Source organism: Tachyglossus aculeatus, chromosome 3 (genome assembly GCF_015852505.1).
Source record: "Tachyglossus aculeatus isolate mTacAcu1 chromosome 3, mTacAcu1.pri, whole genome shotgun sequence".
Classification (NCBI taxonomy): Eukaryota; Metazoa; Chordata; class Mammalia; order Monotremata; family Tachyglossidae; genus Tachyglossus; species Tachyglossus aculeatus.
Window position 1 is genome coordinate 1,976,892 of NC_052068.1, and position 23,917 is coordinate 2,000,808.

The following is a 23,917-nucleotide window of genomic DNA, read 5'->3' on the forward strand; positions in this document are numbered from 1 at the left end:
CCTTCCGTTCACGCTCCCGCGATGTAGGGCAAAGCAACATCCCCCTTTAAGTGTGTGTGCTTCTGCATGTGTGTGGGCATCAGTGTGCTTGTGAATGTACGAGTGTGTTCCGCACGTACATTTTTGTGCATGTGTGTTCATCAGCGTGGCTCGATGGAAAGAACCCGGGCTTGGGAGCCAGAGTTCATGGGTTCTAATCCCGGCTCCGCCGCTTGTCAGCTGTGTGACTTTGGACAAGTCATTTAACTTCTCTGTGCCACAGTTCCCTCATCTGTTAAATGGGGATGAAGAATGTGAGCCCCACGTGGGACAACCTGATCACCTTGTTTCCCCCCCAGCGCTTAGAATAGTGCTTTGCACATAGTAAGCGCTTAACAAATGCCATCATCATCGAGTGTGTTCTGCACATGGGTGTTTGTGCACGTAGGTGCATAATAATAATAATAATGGAATTTATTAAGTGCTTGCTATGTGCAAAGCACTGTTCTAAGTGCTGGGGAGGTTACAAGGTGATTAGGTGTCCTTTGGGGCACTCACAGCCTTAATCCCCATTTTACAGATGAGGTCACTGAGGCACAGAGAAGTTGTGACTTGCCCAAAGCCGCACAGCTGACAATTTGTGGAGCCGGAGTTTGAACCCATGGCCTCTGACTCCAATGCCCAGGCTCTTTCCACTGAGTCATGCTGCTTCTCGAGTCTTTGTGTCTGGTTGCATGTGTTTGTTCGTGTGTGTGTTTGTTTGATTCAGTTCCATCGCTCCAGGGCCGCCCTCTCTAAGCAGCGTGCCAGGCTTTCTGCCCCGGCTCCCGAAGCCTGGCGAGCCTCAGCCCCATTGCGACATCGTCCCCCTCTCCATCCCCCCCGTCTTACCTCCTTCCCTTCCCCATAGCACGTGTATATATGTATATATGTTTGTACATATTTACTACTCTATTTATTTATTTATTTATTTTACTTGTACATATCTCTTTATTTATTTTATTTTGTTAATATGTTTGGTTTTGTTCTCTTTCTCCCCCTTCTAGACTGTGAGCCCACTGTTGGGTAGGGACTGTCTCTATATGTTGCCAATCTGTACTTCCCAAGCACTTAGTCCAGTGCTCTGCACACAGTAAGCGCTCAATAAATACGATTGATGATGATGTTTGTACATATTTACTACTCTATTTATTTATTTTACTTGTACGTATCTATTCTATTTATTTTATTTTGTTAATATGTTTGGTTTTGTTCTCTTTCTCCCCCTTCTAGACTGTGAGCCCACTGTTGGGTAGGGACCGTCTCTATATGTTGCCAACTTGTACTTCCCAAGTGCTTAGTCCAGTGCTCTGCACACAGTAAGCGCTCAATAAATATGATTGATTGATTGACATGGGTAGAGCGTCATTGGCTCGGTGGGCACCTATACGGGCAGGGGGTGAGGCGGGCCTGCAGTTGGAGTCTCCGATCGTCCCAGGTGTTTATCGAATACTTACTGACCCTCCTAAAATCACATCTCTGCCAAGAGGCCTTCCCTGTCCAAGTCATTCCTTAATTCAGTCGTATTTATTGAGCGCTTACTGTGTGCGCAGCACTGTACTAAGCGCTTGGGAAGTCCAAGTTGGCAACATATAGAGACGGTCCCTACCCAACAGCGGGCTCACAGTCTAGAAGGGGGAAGTCCTTTCCCTACCCCCTCTATCTGCACTCCCCTGAGTCTACTGGGGACCACTTAAGGACTTGGATAATCACACAGCCCCACACACTTACGTCCATATCCTGAGAAGCAGCGTGGCTCAGTGGAAAGAGCCCGGGCTTTGGAGTCAGAGGTCATGGGTTCAAATCCCGGCTCCGCCACTTGTCTGCTGTGTGACTTTGGGCAAGTCACTTCACTTCTCTGGGCCTCAGTTCCCTCATCTGGAAAATGGGGATTAAAACTGTGAGCTCCCCGTGGGACAACCTGATCTCCTTGTAACCTCCCCAGTGCTTAGAACAGTGCTTTGCACATAGTGAGCACTTAATAAATGCCATCATTATTATTATTATCTACTATTTCCCCTGTCTGTCATTTATCTTAATGTCTGCCTCTCCCCATAGACTGTAAGTTCATTGTGGGCAGAGAATGTCTACCAACTGCATTATATTGTACTCTTGAGCGCTTAGTATGGTGCTCTGCACACAGTGAATGCTCAATAAATACCATTGATGTATGATTGTAAATATTGTACATATTTATTACTCTATTTATTTTACTTGTACATATCTATTCTATTTATTTTATTTTGTTAATATGTTTGGCTTTGTTCTCTGTCTCCCCCTTCTAGACTGTGAGCCCACTGTTGGGTAGGGACTGTCTCTATATGTTGCCAACTTGTACTTCCCCAGCGCTTAGTCCAGTGCTCTGCACACAGTAAGCGCTCAATAAATACGATTGCATGAACGAATACAACACAACAGAGTTGGTGGATATGTTCCCTGCCCACAAGGAGCTTCCAGTCAACCAGGGGAGAGTAGAATTAGTACAGAGTAGTGTAAATAAATACGATTGGGTGTGGACACAGCAATCAATCAGTGGTGTCTATTGAGTGCTTACTGTGTGCAGAGCACTAAGTGCTTGGGAGAGTCCATCGCCCCATTCTAGACTGTGAGCCCATTGTTGGGTAGGGATTCTCTCTATCTGTTGCCAAACTGTACTTTCCAAGTGCTTAGTACAGTGCTCTGCACACAGTAAGCACTCAATAAATAGGATTGCATGAACAAATACAACACAACAGAGTTGGTGGATATGTTCCCTGCCCACAAGGAGCTTCCAGTCTACCGGGGGAGAGTAGAGAGCATCCTCGGAGAGACCAGAGGCGGGCCAGTTGGCCAGGCCTCCCTCACGGCCTGCTGGGGTGGGCTTTTGTCATTCCAGACAGCACGAAACGGTCATTCCCAGCGAACTTCCCCTGATCCAGGAAGTTACTACAACCGTCCGGGAATGGTCTGTCATATGGAGACAGCTGTACGTGGTGAGTACAGAGCCCCGACCACAGTCCTCCTCGTTGTCCCCGAGGCTCCGGCCGCCCGGCCCTGTGTTACAAGCTGGGCAGACACGGTCCCCGCCCGCCCTGGGTCTCGAGGCTGAAGAGAGGGGGACGACAGGGGGTCTCATTCATTCATTCATTCATTCAATAGTATTTATTGAGCGCTTACTCTGTGCAGAGCACTGTACTAAGCGCTTGGGAAGTACAGATTAGCGACATATAGAGACGGTCTCTACCCAACAACGGGCTCACAGTCTGTGGATAGAGTACGGATCTGGGAGTTAGAAGGACGTGGGTTCTAATCCCGGCTTGGCCACTTGTCTGCTGTGTGACCTTGGGAAGACCACTTAACTTCTCTGTGCCTCAGTTACCTCATCTGTAAAATGGTGATTAAAACTGTGAGCCCCAAGTGGGACAACCTGATTACCCTGTATTTACCCCAGGGCTTAGAGCAGTGCTTGGCACATAATAATAATGATGACATTTGTCAGTGCTTACAACAGTGCTTGGCACATAGTAAGCGCTTAACAAATGCCATCATTATTATTATTTGTTAAGCGCTTACTATGTGCCAAGCACTGTTCTAAGCGCTGAGGAGGATACAAGGTGATCAGGTTGTCCCTTGTGGGGCTCACAGTCTTCATCCCCATTTTCCAGATGAGAGAACTGAGGCCCAGAGAAGTGAAGTGACTTGCCCAAAGTCACGCAGCTGACAAGCGGATTTGAACCCATGACCTCTGACTCTCAAGCCCTTGTTCTTTCCACTGAGCCCCTCCCTCCCCCTTTTAGACTGTGAGCCCACTATTGGGTAGGGACTGTATATGTTGCCAACTTGTACTTCCCAAGCGCTTAGTACAGTGCTCTGCACACAGTAAGCGCTCAATAAATACGATTAATGATGATTATGATAGTAAGCGCTTAATAAATATCATCATTATTTTTATTATTATTATTAGAGGTGGAGACAGACGTGAATATTAATGGTCTAAGCTGGGCGAGGAGGGTCTCGGTGGCAGCCAGTCCAGTTTGGGGGGAAGCAGCTGGGCTTTGCGCGGGGCCCTCTGCCCCGGGCCGCACCCCAAGCTCACCCCCCTCCAGACTTGTTCATTCATTCAGTCGTATTTATTGAGCGCCTACTGTGTGCAGAGCACTGTACTAAGCGCTTGGGAAGGCCAAGTGGGCAACATATAGAGACGGTCCCTACCCAACTTGTGCCCGCAGCAAGACAACCGCGAGATGTTCCACAGCGTCCGCTCCATGATCTACGACCTGATGGAGTGGCGGTCGCAGATCCTGTCGGGCACCCTGCCCCAGGACCAGTTGCGCGAGCTGAAAAAGAAGGTCACCGCCAAGATCGACTACGGAAACAGGTACCCGGGGGGCCGCCGGGACGGGGGGCTGAGGGCGGGTAGAGTCACGTGTCCTACATAATAATAATCAATCAATCAATCATATTTATTGAGCGCTTACAATGTGCAGAGCACTGTACTAAGAGCTTGGGAAGTACAAATTGGCAACATATAGAGACAGTCCCTACCCAACACTGGGCTCACAGTCTAATAATAATAATAATACAATAATAATAATAATGGCATTTGTTAAGTGCTTACTATACGCAAAGCACTGTTCTAAGCACTGGGGAGGTTACAAGGTGATCAGGTTGTCCCACAGGAGGCTCACAGTCTTCGTCCCCCGCTGTTGGGTAGGGACCGTCTCTATATGTTGCCAACTTGTACTTCCCAAGTGCTTAGTACAGTGCTCTGCACACCGTAAGCGCTCAATAAATACGATTGAATGAACCCCCATTTGACAGATGAGGGAACCGAGGCCCAGAGAAGCGAAGTGACTTGCCCAAAGTCACACAGCTGACAATTGGCGAAGCCGGGATTTGAATCCATGAGCTCCGACTACATGTCCTAGAGAAGCAGCGTGGCTTAGTGGAAAGAGCCGGGCTTGGGAGTCAGAGGTCGTGGGTTCAAATCCCGGCTCTGGCAGTTGTCAGGTGTGTGACTTTGGGCAAGTCACTTCTCTTCTCTGGGCCTCAGTGACCTCATCTGTAAAATGGGGATAAAGACCGTGAGCCCTCCGTGGGACAATGTGATCACCTTGAAACCTCCCCAGCACTTAGAACAGTGCTTTGTACATAGTAAGCACTTAACAAATACCATCATTATTATTAAACTATCATTAAATTAGAGAAGCAGCATGGCTCAGTGGAAAGATCCTGGGCTTGGGAGTCAGAGGTCATGGGTTAAAATACCGTCTCCGCCAGTTTTCAGCTGTGTGACTTTGGGCAAGTCACTTCACTTTTCTGGGCCTTAGTGACCTCATCTGTAAAATGTGGATAAAGACTGAGCCCCCCCGTGGGACAACCTGATCACCTTGTAACCTCCCCAGCACTTAGAACAGTGCTTTGCACATAGTAAGCACTTAATAAATGCTAATATTGTTATTATTATTGTACTATGGCTGTGCTGCCACTTCTGCCTTCCAAGTGTTTACAGTCGAATGGGGTTGGTGGACAGGCAGAAATGATTGGCAGACAGTGAGAGGAAGGGGAAATCAATCAATCAATTGTATTTATTGAGCGCTTACTATGTGCAGAGCACTGTACTAAGCGCTTGGGAAGTACAAGTCGGCAAAACATAGAGACAGTCCCTACCCAACAGCGGGCTCACAGTCTAGAAGGGGGAGACAGAGAACAAAACCAAACATACTAACAAAATAAAATAAATAGAATAGATATGTACAAGTAAGATAAATAAATAAATAGAGTAATAAATATGTACAAACATATATACGTATGTACAGGTGCTATGGGGAAGGGAAGGAGGTAAGATGGGGGGATGGAGATGGGGATGAGGGGGAGAGGAAGGAATACGACGAGTAGGGCAGTAAAAGTGTGTCAGGAGTCAGGATGAATCCGAAGAGATTCCCAAGTGCTGAGGATTTTTTTTCTATAGTATTTGTTAAGCGCTTACTTTGTGCCAGGCACTGTACTAAAAGCTGGGGTAGATAGAAACTAATCAGTTTGGATTAAGTCCGTGTCCCACCGGAGGTTCAAAATCTTAACCCCTATTTTAAAGATGAGGGGAATGAGGCACAGTGACGTGATGTGACGTGACTTGTCCAAGGTCACACAGCAGACAAGTGGCAGAGTCAGGATTAGAACCCAGGCCAACTGACTCTCAGGCAGGTGCTCTTTATGCTAGGCCTTGCTGCTTCTCAGTTGGAAAGAAACATCCAAGGGTTTCTTCTCTTGTTCTGTAACACCTCATAATGAGGTCTTTATGGTTTCATTTAATTGTAATTCCTAGACCTTACTCAGACTCCGGAAGGAGGTTGTTCTGAAGACTTTATCTTCAGTGTTAGACTTTTCTAACGCTGAAGCATTAGAAGTAAGCGCTTAGTACAGTGCTCTGCACACAGTAATCGCTCAATAAATACGATTGATTTTCTGATGGCGCTAACTCTAAAAGACCTAATGCATCGATTAGAAGTTAGAAGCGTTAGAAGTAAGCGCTTAGTACAGTGCTCTGCACACAGTAAGCGCTCAATAAATACGATTGATTGATTTTCTGACGGCTCTAACACTAAAAGACCTAATGCATCGATTCATCAATCGGTTGTATTTATTGAACGCCCATTAGTGCAGACCACTTTACTAAGTGCTTGGGAAAGTACAGCAGAGTCAGTAGATCCAGAGGTCATGGGTTCTAATTCCGGCTCTGTCAACTGTCAGCTGTGTGACTTTGGGCAAGTCACTTAACTTCTCTGGGCCTCAGTTCCCTCATCTGGAAAATGGGGATTAAGACTGTGAGCCCCATGTGGGACAACCTGATTACCTTATATCTCCCCAGTGCATAGAACAGTGCTTGGCACATACTAAGTGCTTAACAAATGCCATCATCATTATTATTATTATTATCCAGCACTTAAAACAGTGCCTGGCACATAGTAAGCGCTTAACAAATACCGTAATTTTTATTATTATACAATCTCAGCCCAAAATCGATCGTATTTCCGTTCTCAAGGAGCTGACAGTCTACTATGTGCAAAGCACTGTACTAAGCTCTTAGGAAGGGGCAGTAGAGTTAGGAAACACGATCCCTGCCTTCAAGGAGCTTGAAGACTGCTGTGTGAAGAGCACTGTACTGAGCATTTGGGACCAGTCACTCAAGCAATGGTATTTTGGCTCAGTGGAAAGAGACCGGGCTTGGGAGTCAGAGGTCATGGGTTCAAATCCCAGCTCCGCCACTTGTCAGCTGTGTGACTTTGGACAAGTCACTTCACTTCTCTGCGCCTCAGTTACCCCATCTGTAAAATGGGGGTGAAGACTGTGAGCCCCCCGTGGGACAACCTGATCACCTTGTATCCTCCCCAGTGCTTAGAACAGTGCTTGGCACATAGTAAGCACTTAACAAATGCCATCATTATTATTTTTTCGGTTTTCAGTTTAGTGATATCTGCTGGTGGCATTGGCACATTGATGTAACACCCGTATTGTAGAGTCAAAAATATATGCATTATTTTCAGCGCTTAGAACAGTGCTTTGCACATAGTAAGCGCTTAACAGATGCCATCATTATTATTATTTATTCACTCATTCATTCATTCAATAGTATTTATTGACCTCTGACTGTGTGCAGAGCACTGCACTAAGCACTTGGAAAGTACAATTCAGCAGTAGAGACAATCCCTGCCCACAACGGGCTTACAGTCTTGAAGCGGGGAGGCAGATATCAAAACAAGTAAGCAGGCATCAATAACATCAGTATAAATAAATAGTATTATAGATTTGTCACATCAAAGCAAGCAGGCATTCATATAAAGAAATGGAATTATAGATACGTACATACATACGTACATATACACAAATGCTGTGAGGCGGGGAGAGAGTAGTAGAGCAAAGGGAGCATGTCAGTGTGACGGGGAGGCGGGGGGAGCTGAGGAAAGGGGGGCTTAGTCTGGGAAGGCCTCTTGGAGGAGGTGAGCCTTCAGTAGGGGTTTGAAGTGAGGAAGAGTGATTGTCTGGCGGATTTGAGGAGGGAGGGTATTCCAGGACAGCGGCCGGACGTGGGCCAGGCGAGAATGAGACACAGTGAGAAGGTTAGCGGCACCAGAGGAGCAGAGTGTGCGAGCTGGGATGGAGAAGGAGGGAAGAGAGGTGAAGTAGGAGGGAGCAAGGTGATGGAGAGCTTTGAAGCCAGTAGTGAGGAGTTTTTTACGGAGAAGTGAAGTGACTTGCCCAAAGTCACCCAGCTGACAATTGGCAGAGGCGGGATTTGAACCCATGACGTCTGACTCCAAAGCCCGGGCTCTTTCCACGGAGCCACGCTGCTTCTCCATCCGGGGGACCCAATGGTCAACTCCACCAGGGAGTTGACCAGGGGGAGCTAATGGAAATACGTTGGATAACGAGATATAGTCCCGAATGAATAAAATCTACATTTCGACTTCTCCCGGGGGGTTGGGAGGCAGGGGAGGCTGCGGGGGGGGCTTAGGCTGTGGGCGGGGCAGCCATCAGGGTCTCTGGTTGTGGCGGGTTGGAGCTCACAAGACACGGTTCGCACCGACCCCAGATGTAAGCACGCGTGATACGGTTCGTAAGGGCCCCAGTGATGCAAAGCCTGCCAAAGATCCGTTGAATCAGTAGATTTAATAGGTAAGCATACTTCACACTCGAACGGTGCAGGGAGACGCCGACACAGCTGCCCGGGAAGACCTCGGGGAGCACGACAGGCCTGCGTCGCTTTCGGTAGCGGTGGCGTCCCAATAGTCACAGCTCAATCAGTGCAGGGAGACCCCAGCAGAAGCTGAGCTACCTTGGTGGATGTGTGGAGGGAGGGCATTCCAGGCCAGGGGATAGGACGTGGGCCGGGGGTCGACGGCGGGACAGGCGGGAACGAGCTACAGTTCAGTCTGTTGTGTTTGTCCTTGCTTTGTGAGATAAGGACTCCATCCCCGGAGTTGGGCCATTGTGTACCTGGTGCAGGGATGAGGCTCTTCTTTATCAGGGGCCTTCCTCCTCCTCCTTCCAGAAATATGAACCGAGGGGCCCACTGTTCTCGGGTTGGCCCTGGGAGATCCTCACGCAATAGATATAAGTGCTACTAAGAGCCCTCCTCGATATTCTTCCCCTGGCATTCCTCTGACAGCAGGGCAGTGGTCAGGATCTCGGACTGTGGGTGGGACAGCGGTGAACAGCCCCGTTTTCCCCGCCCCCCCAGGATCCTGGATCTGGACCTGGTGGTGAGGGACGATGACGGGAACATCCTGGATCCTGAGCAGACCAGCACCATCAGCCTCTTTCGGGCTCACGAGGTGGCGTCCAAGCAGGTGGAGGAGAGGCTACAGGAGGAGAAGGTCAGAGTCCAGATGGTCCGGCCGGCGGGCTGGGTCCCCCGCGGCAGGGCGGGCTCGGCTGCGTTGTGGAAAACCGGGAGCGGATCTCGAGGAGTTTCCCGGTCATCTGTGATGACGGCGACGGCTGGGTGGAGGTGGGAGCGATTGGAGGGTCAGGTGTTTGGTGATCACCTTGTCCATCCGAGGAAACCTGGGGAGGCTGCCGGCCCCAGGGGCGTCTGGCTGCTCTGTGGGTTGGGAAGGGAAGGGATGGAGGAGGGGGTAAGGAGGAGGGGAAGGCCTGGGTAGGAAGGATCGGGGCGGGGTCTAAGGAGGGGGTGGTCACAGGGGGCAGGAAGAGGGTGGCCAGGAGAATGAGCGGCCCAGTTTTGGCTCACCATGAAAGGTCCGGCCTGTGGACTTTCTTGGAGCAAGGACATTATCAGGAGAAGATCGGAGAGCTGAAGTGATGTCATACAGATTTTCCCTTCCTTCCTCCCTTCCTTCCTGTCCCGCCCATCTGCCCCCGTCCATCCATCTCCCATCCATCCTCTCCTCGTCCGTCTGCCCGTCCTCCCCCATCCTTCCTGTCCTCCCCATCCGCCCATCTGTCCTCCCCTGCCATCCGTCCTCCCACTGGTCCTCCTGTCATCCGTCCCGCCCGGTCTGTCCCTGGCCCGTCCCTTGGCCCCGGTCACAGTGCGAGAAGCAGAACACGGACCCGAACCGGCAGGCCCGTTTCGCAGCCACACCCTCGTGCGCGCTCTTCGTCAACCTGAAGAACGTGGTGTGCAAGATCGGCGAGGACGCCGAAGTCCTCATGTCCCTGTACGACCCCGGGGAGTCCCGCTTCATCAGGTGGGGGCCGTCCTGGGGGCGGGACAAGGACACGGGGGTCCTCCGGTCCCTTTACGACCCCCGGGGAGTCCCGCTTCATCAGGAGGGGGTTGTCCTAGGGGCAGGGGAGAGTGAGGTGAGGATGTGGGGGCCCTCATGTCTCTCTGTGTCCCGCTGCATTGGGCGGGAGTCATCCTGGGGAAGGGATGGGGTGGATGGAGTGAAGACGCAGGGTTCCTCATATCCCTCTATGTCCCGGGAGAGTTCCGCATTGTCGGATGGGAGCCGTCCGGGGAGTCGGGACAGACTGGTCGGTGGTTGTCGGTCATCTCTGCCTGAACGAGTTTCATTCAATCGTATTTATTGAGTGCTTACTGTGTGCAGAGCACTGTACTAAGCACTTGTCATTCATTCAATCGTATTTACTGAGCGCTTACTGTGTGTAGGGCACTGTACTAAGCACGTAAGTCATTCATTCAATCGTATTTATTGAGTGCTTATTGTGTGCAGAGCACTGTACTAAGCACTTGGAAAGTACAAGTCGGCAACAGATAGAGGCAGTCCCTACCCAACAACGGGCTCGCAGTCTAGAATCGTAAATCCGGGACGAGTTGAATCGTGCCTCTGGCCCAGCTCCTGCTCTCTGCTTCCTGGTTCCCCGTTCCCGGTTAGGAGACGACTGGAGTGAACACACGTCCGGGCAAGGCCTACAGCCCAACACCCGCTCTGAGTCACACACTCACTCCACACACAGCCAGTCTCCTCCGCCCCCGCCCCTCCTTTCGCTTCCCCGGGAAAGGAGCGTTCCCAACGGAACAGCCCGGGCTCTCCCTGCCTTCAGGAACCCTTCATCTTCCCAAGACCCCGTGGGAGAAGTGGCACGGCCTTGTGGAGAAAGCCCGAGCCTGGGTGTTAGAGGACCTGGGTTCTAATCTCATCTCTTCCACTTGTCTGCCGTATAGCCTCGAGCCAGTCACTGAGCCTGAGCAGCGTGGCTCAGTGGAAAGAGCACGGACTTTGGAGCCAGAGGTCATGGGTTCGAATCCTGGCTCTGCCACTTGTCAGCTGTATGACTTTGGGCAAGTCACTTAACTTCTCTGGGCCTCAGTTCCCTCATCTGTAAAATGGGGATGAGGATTGTGAGCCCCACGTGGGACAACCTGATCACCTTGTATACCCCCAGTGCTTAGAACAGTGCCTTGCACAGTCCCCTTTTTAGACTGTGAGCCCACTGTTGGGTAGGGACTGTCTCTATATGTTGCCAATTTGTACTTCCCAAGCGCTTAGTACAGTGCTCTGCACACAGTAAGCGCTCAATAAATACGATTGATGATGATGATTAAGTGCTTAATAAATGCCATTATTATTATTATTATTATTTACTTCTCTATGCCTGTTATCTCATCTGTAAAATGGAGATTAAGACTGAACCCTATGTGCGACAGGAACTGTGTAAACCCGATTATCTTGTATCTACTCCAGCTCTTGGTTTCAGTGCCTGGCACAGAGTAAGCGCTTTACAAATACCATTTTTGTTTTAAAAGACCATGAACCCCACGTGGAACAGGAACTGTTTCCAATCTTTTTTATCTTATATCTACCCCACCACTTATTACAGTGCCTGGCACAGAATGCGTGCTTAACAATTTCCTTTTTTTAAAAGGAAGCAGCGAGAAGGAGCGTGGTTAAGTGGAAAGAGCCCGAGCTTTGGAGTCAGAGGTCATGGGTTCAAATCCCGGCTCCGCCAATTGTCAGCTGTGTGACTTTGGGCAAGTCACTTCACTTCTCTGGGCCTCAGTTCCCTCATCTGTAAAAAATGGGGATTAAGACTGTGAGCCCCCCTGGGACAACCTGATCACCTTGTAACCTCCCTAGCACTTAGAACAGTGCTTTGCACATAGTAAGTGCTTAATAAATGCCATTATCATTATTATTATTATTATAAAAAGCTAAAGACAACAGAACAAAAAAACAGCAAAAAAGGACCCAAAGAATATCTATGCATTAAATAGCAGTGATAAAGAAAAATCACATGATCCAGTTGCAGTGGAAATAAGCACCAATCATCCGAGATTACGAATTAGGTCATTTATATGTGTGCACACGTGCGTCTTCAGTGACCCTAGCGTTCGTTGTCCTCTCCTCCACGGCTACAAGGTACCTTTTGCTAAAAAAATAAAATAAAATAAAATATGGTAGTGCTCTGCAGCTATATCTGCTGAAGTGAAAAGGCCCTTTAATCTTTTGATTCACATCCCACACACACTTTAGAGGTTCAGTCAATGATATTTACTGAACGTTTATTATGGGCAGAGCACTGTACTAAGCACTGGGGAGAGTCCAGTGCAACGGAATTGATAGACACATTTCCTGCCCACAGTGAGCTTATAGTCTAGCGGACTGCTGTTCGACCTTGGGCAAGTCACTTAACTTCTTTATGCCTCAGTTCCCTCATCTGTAAAATGGGGATTAAGATTGTGAGCCCCATGTGGTACAGGGACTGTGTTCAACCTGATTACTTTGTATCTACTCTAAGGCTTTGAACAGTGCCTGGCACGTAGAAGTGCTTAACAAATACCATTAAAAAACAAAAACAAAAAAAAGAGCGGAAGCTAAAATCAAGGTGTCAGTCAATCATATTTAATAATAATAATAATGGTATTTGTTAAGTGCTTACTATGTGCAAAGCACTGTTCTAAGCTCTGGGGTAGATACAAGGTAATCAGGTCGTCCCACATGGAGCTCACAGTCTTAATCCCCGTTTTACAGATGAGGTTACTGAGGCACAGAGAAGTGAAGTGACTTGCCTAAAGTCGCACAGCTGTTAAGTGGCAGAGCCGGGATTAGAATCAATCAATCAATTGTATTTATTGAGTGCTTACTGTGTGCAGAGCACTGTACTAAGTGCTTGGGAAGTACAAGTTGGCAACATATAGAGACAGTCCCTACCCAACAGTGGGCTCACAGTCTAAAAGGGGAAGATAGAGAACAAAACCAAACATACTAACAAAATAAAATAAATAGAACAGATGTGCACAAATAAAATAAATAAATAGAGTAATAAATATGTACAAATATGTACAAATGTACAAATATTAGAACCCATGACTTCTGACTCCCGAGCCCATGCTCTTTCCACTAAGCCACACTGCTTCGCTGCGTGGCTATCGAACTCTTACTTTGTGCAGAGCATTGTACTAAGCGCTGGGGAGAGTACAGAGTAGCAATAAAACAGGCCCATTCCCCGCCCACAATGGACTTACAATCTAGAGGGGGAGACAGACATTAATATCAATTAATAATAATTGTAATATCAATGGTCGTGGTTGCTCTCCGAGTTATCACTGAGAGCAGGGCCTTGCGACAGTTATTCCAAACATTTTCTTGGAGTAGAAAAGCAGTGTGGACTCATGGAAAAAAACTTGAGCCTGGGAGAGTTCTTGTTTCTAATCCCAGCTCTGCCACATACCTGCTGTGTGACCTTGGGCAAGTCAATTCACTTCATTTGTTAATCAGTTGTATTTTGAGCTCTTATTATTCATTCATTCATTCAATCGTATTTATTGAGCGCTTACCGTGTGCAGAGGACTGTACTAAGCACTTGGGAAGTACAAGTCGGCAACATATAGATACGGTCCCTACCCAACGACGGGCTCACAGTCTAGAAGGGGGAGACAGGCAACAAAACAAAACGTGTAGACAGGTGTCAAAATCGTCAGAAGAAATAGAATTAAAGCTATATGCACATCATTAACAAAATAAATAGAATAGTAAATATGTACAAGTAAAATAAATAGAGTAATAAATCTGTACAAGTATATATACAAGTTTTGTGGGGAGGGGAAAGAGGTAGGGCGGAGGGGATGAGGAGGAGGAGAGGAAAAGCGGGGGCTCAGTTTGGGAAGGCCTCCTGGAGGAGGTGAGCTCTCAGTAGGAGCATGCGGATCACGCTTCACAACATCACAACAGAAATAACAGGCTTGTTCCTTGCCCATAATGAGCTTAACAGTCTAGAGAGGGAGACAGACATTAATATGAATAAATAAGTAATTTATAATATAGAATTTACAGATTCATTCATTCATTCAATCGTATTTATTGAGCACTTACTGTGTGCAGAGCACTGTACTAAGCTCTTGGGAAGTACAAGTTGGCAACAGATATGTACCTAAGTGCTGGAAGGGTGGGGCAAATATCAAATGTCCAAAGATCACAGTGAGCCCACTGTTGGGTAGGGACCGTCTCTATATGTTGCCAACTTGTACTTCCCAAGCGCTTAGTACAGTGCTCTGCACACAGTAAGCGCTCAATAAATACGATTGAATGAATGAAACGTAGAAGGGAACATGAGCTGGGGGAAAAGGGGCTTAATCAGTGAAGGTCTCATGAAGAAGACGTGACCTTGAAGGTGGGGAGAATGGTGGTCTGGTGTATATGGAAGAAAGAGGTCCAGGCCAGGAGAGGATCTGGGAAGGGGGGTACAGTGCTCTGCACACAGTGAGCACTCAATAAATACGAATGAATGAAAGGGGGTTGGTGTTGAGATAGACGAGATTGGGGCTCAGTGAGTAAACTGGGCTAGAGGAGTGGAGTGTGCGGGCTGGGCTGGAGTGGTGAGGTAGGATGAGGTGAGCTGAATGAGTACTTACTACGTGCCAAGCACTGTACTAAGCTCTCGGGTAGATAATAATAAATAATAACGATGGTATTTAAGTGCTTACTATGCGCAAAGCACTGTTCTAAGCGCTGGGGAGGTTACAAGGTGATCAGGTTGGCCCACGGGGGGCTCACAGTTTTAATCCCCATTTTACAGATGAGGGAACTGAGGCACAGAGAAGTGAAGTGACTTGCCCAAAGTCACACAGCTGACAGTTGGTGGAGGCGGGGTTTGAACCCATGATCTCTGACTCCAAAACCCATGCTGTTTCCAAAACATTATGTGCAAAGCACTGTTCTAAGCACTGGGGAGGTTACAAGGTGAAGATGAGGTAACTGAGGCCCAGAGAAGTTAAGTGACTTGCCCAAAGTCACACAGCTGACAATTGGCAGAGCTGGGATTTGAACCCATGATCTCTGACTCCAAAGCCCGGGCTCTTTCCTCTGAGCCATGGTGCTTCTTGAGTAGTAAGGTGAGGTAGGATGAGGTTAGCTGAATGAGTGCTTATTACGTGCCAAGCACTGTACTAAGCTCTTGGGTAGATGGAATAGATAATAATGATAATAATAATAATGATTGTATTTGTTAAGTGCTTACTATGTGCCAAGCACTGTTGTAAGCAGTGGGGTTGATACAAGATAATCAGGTTGTCCCACGTAGGGCTCACAGTCTTAATCCCCATTTTACAGATGAGGTAACTGAGGCACAGAGAAGTTAGATGGCTTGCCCAAGGTCACACACAATTGAGAGTTCAAGTGCTCCCTCCTCCCCGATTCTTTCTCCTCCAGCTTCCCAGTTCATTCATTCAATCGTATTTATTGAGCGCTTACTGTGTGCAGGGCACTGTACTAAGCGCTTGGGAAGTACAGATCGGCAACATATAGAGACCATCCCTGCCCAACAACGGGCTCACAGTCTAGAAGGGTTTCTGGTTGCACCCAGATGGAAAATGGACCTAGGGGCGCGGGGGGTCGACTCCAGTAGTGGAACCCCAAAATCTCATGCATCAACAAATCTCATGCATCCCTTCTAGACTGTTAGCCCGTTGTTGAGTAGGGACCGTCTCTATATGTTGCCAACTTGTACTTCCCAAGCGCTTAGTACAGTGCTCTGCACACAGTAAGCGCTCAATAAATACTATTTTATGAATTGAATGAATGAATGAAAATCTCTGTGGATTGATCGGAGAAGTCGATGACTTCGTAAAATATGCTCGAGTTTGTAAGTGGCCACTGACCCATCTCAGGGCATCCAGAGTCCTGTGAGGGGTGAGGGGCTCTGGAGCCGGTTAACCCTTTGATTTTCCCCCGGCCCCAGTGAGAACTACCTCGTACGTTGGTCGAGCTCCGGACTCCCGAAGGATCTAGACCGTCTTCACAACCTCCGCGCCGTGTTCACCGTAAGTCAGGCCGGGCCCGGGGTCCCACACACACCGCGACTCCCTCGTTTCTCCTCCGAGATCCCCCTAGGGCAGGTGCTGACACTCGCTTGCTCTCTCGCTGTCCGTCTCCCGCCTCCATGTGCGCCCTTATTCACACTCCTATCCTGGCTCGCCATCAACCTCCCACCTTCCCTCACTCACACTCGGGTTTTCATCCACATTTGGGTTCTCACACACCGTCCATCTCCCACCTCCCTGTGCATTCTTGGTCACACCGGTTCTCACTCACTATCAGTGTCCCACGTCTCCACGCGCCCACGGGTGGACACACTTTTATTCTCCCTCACCATCAGTGCCCTGCTTCCTCCTGTGCTCACTTTCACACCTGAGCCTGCCATCCCCCTCAGTTTCTGCTCCAGCCCCTCTGTTTTTTCCGTTTCCCTGGCCCTTCCCATTTTCTCAGACCTTCCTGTCTCTCTGGGCCTTTCCATCTCCCTGGGCCTCCTCAAGTTTTCCCCTTTCTTGAGCTGTTTCTGTCTCCCCGAGCCTTCCCATTTCCCCAGACATTCCCACCTTCCAGGGCCTTCCCGTTTCCTCACACCTTTCGATTTTCCTGGGCCTTCTCATCTCCATGGGCCTTCCCATCTCCTTGGGTCACCCTGTCTTCCTGGGCCTTCATGTCTCCTCAAGCCTTCCCATTTCCATCTTCCTGGCCCTTTCTGTTTTCTCATCCCTTCCCATTTCCCTGGACCATCCCGTTTCCCCAGGGCTTCCATTTTCCTGGGCCTTCCCCTCTCTGTGGATCTTCCCATCTCCCTGGGCCTTCCATTTTCTTGGACCTTCCCATCTCCCTAGTTCGTCCCATCTCCCCAAACCTTCCATTCTCCTGAGCCTTCCTGACTCTTCAAGCCTTCCTGTCGCATTTATTCATTCAAGTGAATATATTGAGTGCTTACTGTGTGTAGAGCACTGTACTAAGCACTTGGAAAGTACAATTCAGCAAAAAATTGAGACAATCCCTACCCAACAATGGCTCACGGTCTAGAAGGGGGGAGACAGACAATAAAGCAAAACAAGTATAAGTAAACAGGCGTCAATAGCATCAATATAGATAAATAGAATTAAAGATATATACACATCATTAATAAAATAAATAGAATAATATATATGTACATATCTACACAAGTGCTGTGGGGAGGGGAAGGGGGTAGAGCAGAGGGAGAGAGTCGGGGTGATGGGGAGGGGAGGAGGAGCAGAGGAAAAGGGGGGCTCAGTTTCCCCTGGCCTTCCCTTTTCGTCACACCTTCCCATTTATCTGGACCTTCCCGTCTTCCTGAGCCTTACTGTCTCCTCAAGCATTCCCGTCCCCTTGGAACTTCCTGTCTCTTCAAGCCTTCCTGTCTCCCTGGGCCTTCCCTTTTCCTCACACGTTTCATTTTCCTGGGCTTTCTCCAGTTGCTCCCGTCTCCCCGGGTCTTCCCGTAAACTTTGAGCCCTGAAAGATTCCGAGGCCCTGCTGCTTCGGTTGGGACCATATCCTGCCCCAGGATACAAGGTGATCGGATTGTCCCCCATGGGGCTCACAGTCTTCATCCCCATTTGACAGTTGAGGGAATGGAGGCCCAGAGAAGTTAAGTGACTTGCCCAAAGTCACACAGGGATTTGAACCCATAACCTCTGACTCCCAAGCCTGGGCTCTTTCCACTGGGCCATGCTGCTTCTCTATGTCATCGTCTGTCAGATAGCACGAGGGGAGAGAGATCCAGGCCAGAGGTAGGATGTGGGCAGCGTGGCTCGGTGGAAAGAGCCCGGGCTTTGGAGTCAGAGGTCACGGGTTCAAATCCTGGCTCCGCCACTTGTCAGCTGTGTGACTTTGAGCGAGTCACTTCACTTCCCTGTGCCTCAGTTCCCTCATCTGTAAAATGGGGGTTAAGACTGTGAGCCCCCCGTGGGACAACCTGATCACCTTGTAACCTCTTCAGCGCTTAGAACAGTGCTTTGCACATAGTAAGCGCTTTATAAAATGCCATTATTATTATTATTATTATGTGGGCTGGGGTGAGCAGTGAGATATTAATTTTATTTGTACATATTTATTCTATTTATTTTATTTTGTTAATATGTTTTGTTCTCTGTCTCCCCTTTCTAGACTGTGAGCCCACTGTTGGGTAGGGACCGTCGCTATATGTTGCCGACTTGTATTTCCCAAGTGCTCTGCACACAGTAAGCACTCAATAAATACGATTGAATAAATGAATGAATGATGGTGAGGGTAGGCACCCGCTGCCCCCACTGTAGAAGATACCCACTCTGACCTTCCCAATGGGCTGGCACCGGGTGACCCCTGACGAACCACTTCTGCTGACCCCACGGGGCCTCATGGGGCTCCGAGCAGCCTCATGCCGTCCAGGGCATCTCTCCAGGCCGCTGCCCCCGTCCCGCCCATCTCCCCTTCCCATCGTCCTGCCCGCCACACAGGCCGAAAAAGGGCGATGCCCGAGATGAGGTAGTGAGAAGATAAGAAGCAGCGTGGCTCAGTGGGAAAGAGCCCGGGCTTTGGAGTCAGAGGTCATGGGTTCAAATCCCAGCTCCGCCACTTGTCAGCTGGGTGACTTTGGGCAAGTCACTTCACTTCTCTGGGCCTCAGTTCCCTCATCTGTAAAATGGGGATGAAGACTGTGAGCCCCACCTCATCACCTTGTATCCCCCCCAGCGCTTAGAACAGTGCTTTGCACATAGTAAGCGCTTAATAAATGCCATCATTATTATCGTTATTATTATTATTATTATTATTATCTGGTGAGACCCACTGAAAACTACCGGTGAGAGCATTATTTTACATCAGCCACACTCTCCCAGGGTCTCACTATGATGCTGTGCACACGGGAGTGCTCAGAATATACTACTGATCAAATCCACCGACTCCGTCTGATGGATCTGTCCGTCTCCCCCATTAGATTGACGGTTCCTTGAGGGGGTGGGACTCCGGCCAAGTGTTCAGTGCAGTTCTCCGCACTCAGTGCTTCCCTCCCCTTCCCCCAGCCCCCCGGCAGCGGGACAGCAGAGTCAAGGCAGGCGAGATATTTGGTTCGGTGCGGGGCTGCGGGGCAGATGGTCGCAGTCGCCAGCTGTTCGATTTCGTGTGGTGATTTTGAATTTGTCCAAGAGCTCTCATATCTTTGAGCTCATTTCCTCTGCCAGCCTCCCTGGCAATAAGAGTCAGTCAGTCAGTCGTATTTATCGAGCGCTCACTGTGTGCAGAGCACTGTACTAAGCGCTTGGGATGGACAATACAACGATAAACAGACATATTCCCTTCCCACAATCAGCTTATAGTCTAGAGGGAGAGGTGGGGATTTTCTCTCCAGTTGACAGAGGAGGGAGTGGAAGCCCAGAGAGGTTGAGGTACTTGCCCCAGGTCACCCAGTGGCAAGATGGGAAAAGAACCGGGTCTCCTGTCTTCAGTTCTGGGCTCTGCCCAACGATAATAATGATGGCATTTGTTAAGCGCTTACTATATCCCAGGCACTGTTCTTAGCGCTGGGGTAGATACAAGATAATGGGGTTGAACAAAGTCCCTGTCCCACATCGGGTTCACAGTCCTAATTCCCATTTTACAGATGAGGAAACTGAGGCCCAGAGAGTAAGCGACTTGCCCAGTGTCACACAGCAGACAAGTGGCAGGGCTGGGATTAGAACCCATAACCTTCTGGCGCCCAGGCTCTAGCCACTAGGCCGTACTGCTTGCAGGTCCACATCTGTTACCCGGCGTCTCAGGGCTCCCCAAGCCCCCACGGAGCCCTATGTGGAAGTCAGCTATTGCCCTTTAACTAGCTCCTCTGAGTTGTGTTTTAATTCGTCACTCGATGAAGGGCATATCCTGAATGCCTACTATGTATTGAACGCTTTGCACAGTACGATAGCGTTTGTAGACACAATCCCCGCCCTCAAGGAGTTTGCATGCAGTCTGCAGAGCACCGTTGGGTGCTTGGGAGAGAACAGTAGAGAAGCAGCGTGGCTCATTGGAAAGAGCCCGGGCTTTAGAGTCAGAGGTCATGGGTTCAAATCCCGGCTTCACCAACTACCAGCTGTGTGACTTTGGGCAAGTCACTGAACTTCTCTGTGCCTCAGTTGCCTCATCTGTAAAATGGGGATTAAGACGGTGAGCCCCCCGTGGGACAACCTGATCACCTTGTAACCTCTCCAGCGCTTAGAACAGTGCTTTGCACATAGTAAGCGCTTAATAAATGCTATCATTATTGGAGGAAGACCTGGTCTCTGTCTTTAGGGAGCTTAAAATCTACTGTGTGCAGAGCCCTGTGCTGAACACTTGGAGGGGAGGACAATAGAAGTAGAGAAGCAGCGTGGCTCAGTGGAAAGAGCCCGGGTTTGGGAGTCAGAAGTCATGGATTCTAATCCCGGCTCTGCCACTTGTCTGCTGGGTGACTTTGGGCAAGTCACTTCACTTCTCTGAGCCTCAGTTACCTCATCTGTAAAATGGGGATTAAGACTGTGAGCCCCGCGTGGCACAACCTGATTACCATGTATCTACCTCAGCGCTTAGAACAGTGCTTGGCACATAGTAAGCACTTAACAAATACCAACATTATTATTATTAAGTGGAGGACTTGGTCACTCTTCTCTCTGAGCTGACCCTCTAGCAGGATTCACTCCTTGCTGACAACTAGGAAACATTGTTATCGCAATCCTTGTTGTGGGAGCCCACTGTTGGGTAGGGACCGTCCCTAGATGTTGCCAACTTGGACTTCCCAAGCGCTTAGTACTGCAGTAAGCGCTCAATAAATACGATTGAATGAATGAATGAACGAACCACCCTGATTATTAGATCCTCCAAATCCCAAGCCCACGCTCTTTCCACTAGGCCACTCTCCTTCTCCTGATGAAGACAATAACAATGAAGACTCTGGAACTGTAGAACTGCAAAGAATAATTTCACTTCTGAATGAAATTGAATGATTGAATGAATGAATGAATGAATGAATTTATTGAGCACCTACTGTGTGCAAAGCACTGTACTAAGTGCTTGGGAGATTATAGCGTACCAATAAAAGGACAATATAAACCTGAAAGTGAGCGGCCGTGAGCACTGGTGAGCGTGGGTGAACAGCGCCTGTGAGTAATTCAGAGAAGCAGCGTGGCTCAGTGGAAAGAGCCCGGGCTTTGGAGTCAGAGGTCATGGGTTCGAATCCTGGCTCCACCACAAGTCTGCCGTGTGACCTTGGGCAAGTCACTTAACTTCTCTGAGCCTCAGTTACCTCATCGGTAAAAATGGGGATTAAGACTGTGAGCCCCACATGGGACAACTTGATCACACTGTATCCCCCCCAGCGCTTAGAACAGTGCTTTGCACATAGTAAGCGCTTAACAAATGCCATCATTATTGTTATTGTTATTAATTCCCGGACCTGGCTGTTTCCAGGACCTTGGAAGCAAAGACCTGAAGAGAGAGCGGATCAGCTTCGTCTGTCAGATCGTGCGCGTCGGCCGCATGGAGCTGAGGGACAACAACACCAGGAAGCTGACCTCAGGCCTGCGCCGGCCCTTCGGCGTGGCCGGTACGTTCGCTCTCACGTGGCCCGGGGCCGGTGGTGGTGAGGAGGGAGGTGGTGTTCAGTCGGTCAGCTTCTCCTGGACACCGCTCGCTGCCCCATGTCCTGGGCCGGAGTGGGTGGAAGACTCAGGGAGGACCGTGGAGTGGCCGCTTCTTGGAGAAAAGTGGGGGGGGGCGGGCAGTGGCCGCCTGGAATTACTCTGGCCTCGGGGCGTCTGCGCGGAGCGGTCGGCTTCGGCTGGGCCGGAACGCCGACGGAGGAGAGGAGGGATCTCTAAGCCATCAGTGAGGGCCCCAGCTAAAAATCCGGAATATTTCTGGTATCTTCGCCGCTGCCCGGACGATGCACCGTTCTGCACAAACCAAACCAGCGCGGCCCAGTGGGTAGGACCCCGTCCTGGGAGCCAGAAGGACCTGGGCTCTAATCCCGGCCCTTCCAAGTGTCCGCTGTGTGACCTTGGGGAAGGCACTTCACTTCTCTGGGCCTCAGTTACCTCATCTGTAAAATGGAGATTTTACAGATGTAAAGATTTTACAGATGTCCCCCTCTCCATCCCCCCCATCTTACCTCCTTCCCTTCCCCACAGCACCTGTATATATGTATATATGTTTGTACATATTTATTACTCTATTTATTTTACTTGTACATATCTATTCTATTTATTTTATTTTGTTAGTATGTTTTGGTTTTGTTCTCTGTCTCCCCCTTTTTAGACTGTGAGCCCACTGTTGGGTAGGGACTGTCTCTATATGTTGCCAACTTGGACTTCCCAAGCGCTTAGTACAGTGCTCTGCACACAGTAAGTGCTCAATAAATATGATTGATTGATTGATGGAGATTAAGACTGGGAGCCCCCCATAGCGCGGGGACTCCTCAACCTAGTTTGCTAGTATCCACCCCAGCACTTAGAACAGTGCCTGGCACATAGCGCTTAACAAATTCAACGATTATTATTATTCTTATTTGCAAGAATCGGCACCCAGTACAGTGCTCTTCACACGGGGAGTCAACCCAGTGAAAAGCATTGTGCTAAGCACTTGGGGCTTCCTTCAGTAATAATAATAGCAATTGTGGTATTTAAGCGCTTACTTTGTGCCAAGCCCAAAGTATATCTAACTGTCTCTACCACAGCGTTTAGCGTCATGCTTGGCCCAGAGAAGCAGCATAGCCTAGTCGAAAGAGCTTGGGCCTGAGGGTCAGAGGACCTAATTCTAATCCTGGCACTGCCACCGGCCTGCTGTGTGACTTTAAACAAGTCACTTCTCTGTGTCTCAGTTCCCTCAATGGGGATTCAATTCTTGTTCTCCCTCCTATTTAATCAATCAATCAATCAATCGTATTTATTGAGCGCTTACTGTGTGCAGAGCACTGTAGTAAGCGCTTGGGAAGTACAAGTCGGCAATACATAGAGACAGTCCCTACCCAACAGCGGGCTCACAGTCTAGAGCGCGGAGACAAAGAACAAAACCAAACATAAAATAAAATAAATAGAATAGATATGTACAGGATATGTACTATTTAGACTGGGATTCCCATGTGGGACAGGGAGAAGCAGCGTGGCTCTGTGGAAAGAGCCCGGGCTTTGGAGTCAGAGGTCATGGGTTCAAATCCCGGCTCCGCCAATTGTCAGCTGTGTGACTTTGGGCAAGTCACGTCACTTCTCCGGGCCTCAGTTCCCTCATCTGCAAAATGGGGATTAAGATTGTGAGCCCCCCCGTGGGACAACCTGATCACCTTGTAACCTCCCCAGGGCTTAGAACGGTGCTTTGCACATAGTAAGCGCTTAGTAAATGCCATTATTATTATTATTATTAGGGACTGTGGGCAACCTAAGGAACTTGCACCTATGCCAGTGCTTAGAATTGTGCTTGTCACTTGATAAGCGATTAACAAATACCATAATAATAGCATTAATGATAATAACTGACCAGTGCTTAGCATAGTGCTTGGCCCAGAGTAGGCGTTCGATCAGTACCATTGTTGAATCGAATTAGAGGTCTGACCTAAACAATTGTTTCCTTTCTAGATTTAAGGCATCTAGTGATGAGCACTGGTTGCTTTCGCACATTTTAATTATGTTCTGTTAATCCTAAAATTAAAAAAAAATAACCCGACTTTG

At 48.9% G+C, this 23,917-nt stretch overlaps 1 protein-coding gene across 3 annotated transcripts in view; it reads left to right on the plus strand.

The window, feature by feature from the left end:
* Positions 1–23,917, plus strand: part of DOCK1 (dedicator of cytokinesis 1) — a 552,732-nt gene that overhangs the window by 64,239 nt on the left and 464,576 nt on the right. For all 3 annotated transcript variants that reach the window (XM_038743481.1, XM_038743482.1, XM_038743483.1), the window contains exons 5-10: positions 2,894–2,990; positions 4,227–4,375; positions 9,236–9,371; positions 10,051–10,208; positions 16,162–16,243; positions 21,666–21,801. In XM_038743481.1, coding sequence (XP_038599409.1) covers positions 2,894–2,990; positions 4,227–4,375; positions 9,236–9,371; positions 10,051–10,208; positions 16,162–16,243; positions 21,666–21,801 — 758 coding nt within the window. The remainder of the gene's footprint in view (positions 1–2,893; positions 2,991–4,226; positions 4,376–9,235; positions 9,372–10,050; positions 10,209–16,161; positions 16,244–21,665; positions 21,802–23,917) is intronic.